Below are 8,858 nucleotides of genomic sequence, written 5' to 3'. Positions count from 1 at the left end.
CGGGGGCGCTATTACACATCTCCTGAATGACTCTAGAGCGTGCCGATCAAAAACACAGACCAGGAAGACGCAGAAACGAGCGATCTCGTATGTAAGCATATGCATATAAAAATAATGTGATCATCAACACTAACATATAAATGAAAACTGCCTGATGCTACAGAGTGAAATGTGGATCCAGAAAGACCTGTGCAAGCTTTAGGGGTGCTGATGGAAGCCATCTACTGCATATTTGCTTTGATCATTGTACTGAATATGATGCAGATATAGTATTTGATAAAAATGTGATTTTCTCAGCTTTTTGCTCAAAATGTTGCTTTTTTATGAAACCTACCTACATTCAAGTGTTGATAAAAAAAAACAAAAAACAATGCTTGAAGCTAGAATTAATCAGATTTTTTGTTTGAAAGTAGAGGGTCTGATCTTTATTTTGATGTATTGCATGTTAGATATTCATACAACAAATATATTCAGATATTCATTTTTTCAAAAACGCTGGCGGGGAAAGAGTTAAACATAATTTTACTGTTTTTATGAAATCCTATTGTTTGTGAGACTTCATGGAATATTTAGTTTTTAGTCATTTGTTTGGTGATTTTTATTTTTATTTTTTGTAATGCATTAATATTGTAAATAATCATTTGAAGTGAAAATACAGTTTTTTGCCAGGGACATCAAATGAAAATTAGAAATTTAAAAAATGCATTTAATACACCTTAAACTATTTTAAAACAAATGATACAATGTGATGTTTAAAAGTACATTAAAATGGATATAAAAAAAACAATGATGCTTACAGGACCTCAGACATATACTTTCCCTTAAACAGACATTTAATTAATATTCATTTAAAATTTTGAATAATTTAAAATGTAATTCAAATCTAAATCACATTCATTTAAATTTATATTAAGTTATGGACATTTATATTAAATTCAAATTTGTACAGAATTCATTTTTCAAACATGGTATTTTGCTGTTATTATTTTTATTATGCATTGTTTTAATACATGCAAGATGCCCATAACAGTTCAAAATGAACTCATGATGAGAAAAAGATGATTAAAAATCATGAGAAACAAGAAAATGCTGACCAGAAACAGGACCTGTGATGCCCATGTTGTTTAATTCATTCTAGGGCTGTGCAATTAATCGAAAAACAGTTTTGATTTCATCCTCCAACGATTATGAAAATACAATAATCGAGATAAAACGATTATTGTGGCCCATTCCGCCCCCTTTCGTTCCTCCTTTATAAAAGCCCAATTTCACGTGCAAATCAGTACAATCATGTAACGTGACTTTTGCAAAATGGGACGTGCTTGATTTATATAAGTATATGTATTCATGTTTTTAAAAGCGTGAAAGAGAACTCGCGCTGCTCCTCAGGAAGATATATGCGCTCAGAGACGGAGCAGAACACGGACACGTAAAGTCATCTTTTAGCGCCTAAACGGTCAAATACACGCCAAAATGTAACGCTTAGTGATTATTCATGTATACCTTCGTCGGCCATGTAGTAAATGAACGTAAAGAGTTGAGAATGAAAATACGCGTGTAACGTAAATTGTATCCGTGCGGCTCTTAAAGTGACAGCGGGCTATTTTCCTTCTGTGACTGTGTGCTTCATATTCATCAAACAACAAAAGACCAATTCAAAATCACACACTGCTCTCGAGTGAAGGACTTCTGTAGCTTTAATAAGAAACAAAAAAGTTTAATTCTTATAGTGAAGACTATACTGTTTTATTTGACATTTGATTGTTTATTTCTGTAGTAGGCTGTAAACTGCTTTAGACTTGCATAAAAAGCACAGTTTGTTTCATTTGTATCTTTTTATTCTATTGTATTTGTCCTTTGCTTTTTTTTTTTTTTATTACTGACAGTTTAATTATTTTCAGTAATTTTGAGGACTTTTTGTTTGTTTGAAATTCCGTCGGTCTCTACAATGTCGATGTCATAGCAACCTTATTTACAGGAAATATATATTTGATAATGTATCACTATCTTTAAATAAATCACTCATGTAAAGTTTTGGTCATATGGCCCCCTCATAACAGTGATTACAATATTGGCCAAAATAATCGTGATTGTGATTTTTGCCATAATCGAGCAGCCCTAATTCATTCACTAGTTTGTTTTCTCCGATTCCTGACGTGTTGATTTCTGCTCCTGCAGATTTTGAAGCCGGCAGAGAAGAAGAAGCCAAGCTCCAGTCGTCCAGTGACTCCTCCCAGGAACGTGGTCACCAAACAGGCCAAGAAATGAGGCTCGCGCGAGCCGGCCGGACTTGTATCATACGCTCGGATCAGGATGAACCGTCCACTGCGTCTTTATTTCCGTTCTTGACCTCGTGTTTTCTTCGTTTACCGTCCCGAGCGGCCGCTCGCATATTAGAGGGGAGCCTTTTAATCTCACAAACGGCTTTTTATTCCCACTTCAGGACGATGAATCAGTTTGACACAGCGTCTCCTCGCATAGAAATCCAGGAGGAACGCCACGTTTAAGATGCAAACCACTGTGAACCAACCAGTCTGTTTTTTTTATGCACCTGAAGCTTTTTTGTATTTTGGTCTCGTGAATGTGCCATGAGGTTTGACATTCAGTCCGCTTTTATCATTTAGATTTTTTACTTTTTTTGTTTTCATGATCGCAAACGAACGGATGTTGTGCGAGTGTGTGAACTGAAACATCAAGTTTCTGTGTTTTTGACGCGATGCCTTGTTTTCTTCTTCTTGGGTGTTGGCATGTTGATGTGCCGGATGTTTCTGTTGCATGCGTTAGTGTTCGAGGAATAGGACACAAGGCCGTGGCTTTCTCTCGGGGCATGCCACCTTCAGCATGTCTTCAGAATAATGTAGCTCCTCATCAGGTGAATCACGTCAGGAAAACCTTTTTCTTGCAAATTTCTACAGTATTTCATATAAATTCTCTGTTTAACCCAAACTCTCACTGTAAATATACAGGAAATGTTTTGTTCAGTCTTGGCAATAATTCATTTTTCCACTCTATAAATAATTGTTATACTTGCAGAATAAATCGCAGGGAGATGGAAACATTTTTGTAGCGTTCGTTTGTTCATTTCAGACATGCATTCAATTTAAAGGTGAAATTAAAATGAATTCGGAGCTAGGTTCACTAATCATAAAACTAAATTCTCTCTTTTATTTCATGACTTGAGAATTATTTTGTATTCCCAACAATACTTTTAAATTGTTCTTAAGAGGTTGAAAATTATATAAACATCACAACTGTTCTTAAATGACCAAATGTAAGTTGTTCAATTATGTTAAAAAAAAAATGAAGAAATTAAATTTTCTTAAGAAAAAATTTGAGAACTTGATTAAAAACGTTGTTCTTAAAAATACTTCAGAACTTAGATGTTAAAATATTTAAGAACTTAAACGTACTTTTAAAAAAGCATTTAAGATTAAAAATGTTTTTAGAGAAATATCTGCGAGCTTAAAAAGTTGCTTTTAAGAAAATATTTAAGAACTGAAAAGATGCATTTAAAACTATTTGAGAACTTAAATGTTCGTAAGAACGTATTTCAACATTTAAAACATGCTTAAAATGTTTGTGTGAAATTCATAGAAGAAATTTGAGAACCAAAAATTGTCTTAAATATATATGTGGAAAAAATTGAGAAATTAGATGTTTAAAATGTTTGAGAATCTAAAAGATGCACTTAAAAATTTGAGAACTAAAAAAAACATATTTAAGAACTTAAACGTTCTTAAGAAAACGTTGAAAATTTAAAACGTGCTTAAAATATTAACATAAGAAAAAAAAGTTGGGTGCTAAAAATACATTTTTTGAGAATTTGAGAAAATATTTGAAAACGTAATGTTCTTAAAAATATTTGAGAACTGAATTTTAAAAGCTCTTCAGGAATTATTTGAGATTTATAAAGCATTGCACTTGGAACATTATGCTTGCTTGAAAAAATGTTCACGACACTGTAATAACATTTCACCATTCAATCAATGAACCTCGACCTACATTTCTTTGTTGAATATTTCAATGCAGAAATACATCTGGAATAAAAGCGAGTAAAAAGTCTGGCAGTAAAATATGACTGGAGCCATTAACAAAGTGTTGCATTATTTCTTTATTATATAAACAAATACATTCTGTATTAAAATAAAACAAAATGATTGCAAAGATTTGATTCATAAACAGATCTGTGCAAATTAAGTACAATTCACAAACCCTTTATAGTTTCTCCAGCCCATCGTTTATGGAAATGCATATACTTTTCACGAAATGAAGGACAAGCATCACACATATGTCTCATAATCGATCCCTCTGTTCATTCCTTTACTTCCTGATGCACAAAGACAGACCATGAAAATGACATTTGATCGTCAAGCATGAAGTCACAGATGCAGATCAATAGACCTGCATTATGAATAATGGATTCTTGTATTAAATGCTCGTTCACATTAAAGTAGTTCTGTTCCTTTAACAGCGCCTCGAATGAGAGAAAAGCATTTCTATTGCATTGAATATTTCACCATGAATCAAATGTCAAGCACTTAAAAGTCAGTCTCATAACTGAGAAATATGAAAGCTGTTTATGCATAATTATCACCGTCTTCACTAGATCTGTGTTTTACGAGCTGCTTTGGAGCTCGAGCGTGTAAACAGTCGCAGGATCGTATAAAAACGTGAGTTTGAGGTCTCGTTGATGTTTTGCAGGAGAGGGAAAAATAAATACTCGTCCGTAAGAAGGCAATGTGGTGATCCGGTCCAGCAGACTGTGGAAAAGTGCTTCTGTCGTCCTGGAAGAAGCGAAACGTGATGAAGATCAAACCTCTCAGAAAAGACGGCCTGTTTTTTGCGTGAACTGAAATGTGAGATTTGGTGATGTTGAGTGACGTTACATTCCTCAGCTAAAAACTACATGCAAACAAACAAAGATTTCACACAAAAATGAAGATTCTGTCATCAGATTTCCAGCATGGAATAAAAATGTTCTTAAAAAAAATATTTGAAAATGAATTTTTCTCCACTTGGAAAATTTGTACGCACTTTTATATTTTTGGAAGATGTTCTTAAAAAAAAATTTGAAAATTAATTTTTCTCCACTTGGAAAATTTGTACGCACTTTTATATTTTTGGAAGATGTTCTTAATTTTTTTTTTGAAAATTAATTTTTCTCCACTGGGAAAATTTGTATGCACTTTTATATTTTTGGAAGATGTTCTTAAAATTTTTTTTGAAAATTAATTTTTCTCCACTGGGAAAATTTGTATGCACTTTTATTTTTTTGGAAGATGTTCTTAAAAAAAAAAGTGAAAATTAATTGTTTTCTCCACTTGGAAAATTTGTATGCACTTTTATTTTTTTGGAAGATGTTCTTAAAAAAAAATTTGAAAATGAATTTTTCTCCACTTGGAAAATTTGTATGCACTTTTATATTTTTGGAAGATGTTCTTAAAAAAAAAAATTTGAAAATGAATTTTTCTCACTTTTATTTTTTGGAAATTATCAAAACGTTTGCTATCTTTCATTGTTTTTCAATCTTCTCTTAAAACTCACTTTCAAAAAAATTTGAAAATGAATTTTTCTCCACTTGGAAAATTTGTATGCACTTTTATTTTTTTGGAAGATGTTCTTAAAAAAAAATTTGAAAATTCATTTTTCTCCACTTGGAAAATTTTTATGCACTTTTATTTTTTTTGGAAGATGTGCTTAAAAAAAAATTTGAAAATGAATTTTTCTCCACTTGGAAAATTTGTATGCACTTTTATATTTTTGGAAGATGTTCTTAAAAAAAAAATTTTAAATTAATTTTTCTCCACTTGTATCTTTCATTGTTTTTCAATCTTCTCTTAAAACTCACTTTCTCCGAGTCGTTTTTACGTGATTGTAATTCTTTTTATTTCATATTATTCTTTAAATTGTTTCGTTTTTCTTTTTGTATTTCAATGCATTTTTGTTTATTTTTTAAAGCGCTTTGAGATGCAACTTTTAAAGGCGCTATAAAAAATTAAGTTGATTATTGTTGTTTGCACAATTCATCAGTGCATGTTATTCTAAAGAAAGAAATAATTTCTCATGAACAAATGAAATGTTTTCATTGATTAATGCAATTAACGCAACGATTAATGCAAAAAACCTCAACATAATCAAAAAATTGCTCAGGATCAGCAGAAGTGTAAATATGACACTGAAATTTAAAAAAATTATCTAATTTTGATGATAAATTGGTAACACTTTACCATTAAGGTTTCATTTGTTTGCATAAACTAGCAATGAAAAATACTTCTAAAGCATTTAGAAATCTTAATGTAAACATTTATTAATATTATAAAATCAAAAATTTTATTTTTATTAACTAATGTTAGTAAAGATAAATATATTGTTCATAATAGTTAATGTTAACAAACGAGACTTTATTGTAAAGTGACTTTACAGATAAAATAATATATAGATGTTTAACATCTCATGAGCCAATATAAGTTGTCTAAGTGGTGTTTTAACAAATCAATAATTCATAATTCATCTCATATTGATCATTTGCGGCCTTCATTTGTCTGCAATCTGTATTTACAGTTCATAAATCTGATTATGGATCATAAACCCAGCACAGATTACCAGATGTTAGGAAACTGGGTAAATGATGACAGAATTTTCATCGGAGGCTTAACTAGTTCTGTGAGGCCTGAGAGTTTAATCTCATTTATTGCTCAAAACTCTATTTCTCTAGACTGTATGATTATGAAATATAATTCTTAAACTAAACCAGCGACGAGTTTGTCTCTTTAAGTTAGTGCTGCTGTACTCATTCTGAGATTACGAATAATTATGAGGATTTTTGCCGTTCATCATAATTACCGGTTTGACTAGTAAAAGCATAAAAACTGTGAACCTCATAAATTGGAAAAACTGAAGAGTATAAAATAAACACCGTCTTCTACTTGACAAAACGAGCACGTCTGAGGCTTATGATGCTTTTTGTTTCTGGACAGTCGCTGTTGTGTAAAAGAGCAGCGTGAACATCCCGAGAAACGTCTTCTTTCATGTTCCTCAGAAGAGATGACAGAATGATGACTTTTGTGTGTTTTTGCTGAGACGGTGATGTCTGGAGGGTTTGGTGTGTCACACACGTCTCTCGTGTTCGTGAGTTTTCGTGAGTTTTCACGAGTTCAGAGCGAGGTCTCGCTGGTGTGCGGTCGAGACGTCTCCTCCTCCAGAAGAGCGATGCGCTGTTTCAGCATCCGCACCTGCGTCTCGTGCCGCTCCACCATCGCCATCATCTGAGACTCCAGCTTCTTCAGCTTGTTCTGGTGCTTCTTCTTGGCTTTCTCGTACGCCGCCACCAGATTACTGCGTGATACAAACACAGCACAGCTTTAACTGCTCCATCACTACTCATCACCTCCATCGCTTTAGCTCATTGAAATAAAAACTTCACGAACATCAAAAACACTGTCATAAAAATGACAAAAGCACAAAATAAAATATAAATAGTACATGGAAAAATCCAGTGTTAAAAAAGAACTAACGAAAATTAGAAATGTTGCCTTGGCAACTCACTGAAATAAGTTGAAGTACTGAAAATAATTAAGGCTCAACAGAAATATAAAAAAGTGAATATAAATGACGAGTGCATAACAAAAAAATATATAAATTAAAACAAAAAAAAAACTGAAATGTTGCCTTAGCAACTAACTGAAATATGCTGAAGTACCAAAATTACTAAAGCTGAAATAAAAATATTAAAGCGAAGATATATTGAAATAAGAAAAGAAAAAAGCACATGAAACAATTTTTAAAAATAAAATTAAAACCAAAAATATTAAAATCAAAGCTGATTCTAAATATGTGACCCTGTCTGTGAAAACCCAGCTAAAGTCATTTTTTTGTGATTTACTGTTTTCTACAAAAAAAATCATCTTTCATAAGGAAAAGAACATTCTGTGAAAATACAACATTTATATCTTTAATATTGACTGAGTAAGGCCATGTCAAAGATTGAAATCATAGTGAAATTAATGGTTGAAATCAAACTTTGATGCTTGTCATCTCATAATTAGATTTTGAGACTTTAGCCTGGATTTCACAGACAGGGTCAAATATTAATAAACAGTATAACAATATATAAATAACACTAAAATAACCCTGGTAAATGCAAACACACATATTCAGCAGCAATTTTCCATGTGCAATAACAGCATTAAATGGTGTTCGGTGACATTTGAGCAGGAGAGTTTGAGCAGCTTGTATTAAACACTATTAAACGCTGAGACCAGCAGGAGGCGCTGCTCAGCCCAACACAAACATCCACTGCTCCACTGAATCCTGTTTTCAAATCAGTCCAAACCTCCGAGACGTTTGTTCGTGTGTGTTTGGTACCTGTTTGCTCGTTTCAGGTCGTTAACGAACTCCGCCGACTGCTGATGTCTGACTTCACTGCTCTTAGTCAGTCTTTCTAACGCCGCCACCAACTCCTGAACACGACCCTTCAGCTTCTTCTCTCTGCAACACACACACACAGACACAGACACAGACACACACACAGACACCTCTTTTGATTGATTTAATGATTTTCTCAATATTTAGATTTTTTTTGCACCCTCAGATTCCAGATTTTCAAATAGTTGTATCTCAGCCAAATATTGTCCTATCCTAAGCTTTTAGATGATGTATAAATCTCAATTTTGAAAAATTGACCCTTACGACTGGTTTTGTGTTCCTGCCAGGGTCACATATTATTGGAGTGACGACTGATATTTAGATCATTTTATGTCAGTATCTGCTGTACTGTTATAAAGATCTCATTGATTTACAGCACAAGCAGCAGAATTTCATCATCATAAATCAGACTATATGAGCCATAAAAGCCTGAT

General features: G+C 32.6%; 1 protein-coding gene across 1 annotated transcript in view; it reads right to left on the bottom strand.

Moving 5' to 3' along the window:
• Positions 1-6,405: 6,405 nt before the first annotated feature.
• LOC107743068 (colorectal mutant cancer protein-like) overlaps positions 6,406-8,858 on the bottom strand; it is a gene marked incomplete at its 5' end in the record, with an annotated part of 7,793 nt that continues 5,340 nt past the window's right edge. The window contains 2 exons of the mRNA XM_016556182.1: positions 6,406-7,335; positions 8,365-8,487. Coding sequence (XP_016411668.1) covers positions 7,155-7,335; positions 8,365-8,487 — 304 coding nt within the window. The remainder of the gene's footprint in view (positions 7,336-8,364; positions 8,488-8,858) is intronic.

This window comes from Sinocyclocheilus rhinocerous, unplaced genomic scaffold (assembly GCF_001515625.1).
Source record: "Sinocyclocheilus rhinocerous isolate Xijiao unplaced genomic scaffold, SAMN03320098_v1.1 scaffold737, whole genome shotgun sequence".
NCBI lineage: Eukaryota > Metazoa > Chordata > Actinopteri > Cypriniformes > Cyprinidae > Sinocyclocheilus > Sinocyclocheilus rhinocerous.
The sequence above is the reverse complement of the archived record's forward strand: the minus strand, read 5'-3'. Positions and strand labels throughout refer to the sequence as shown.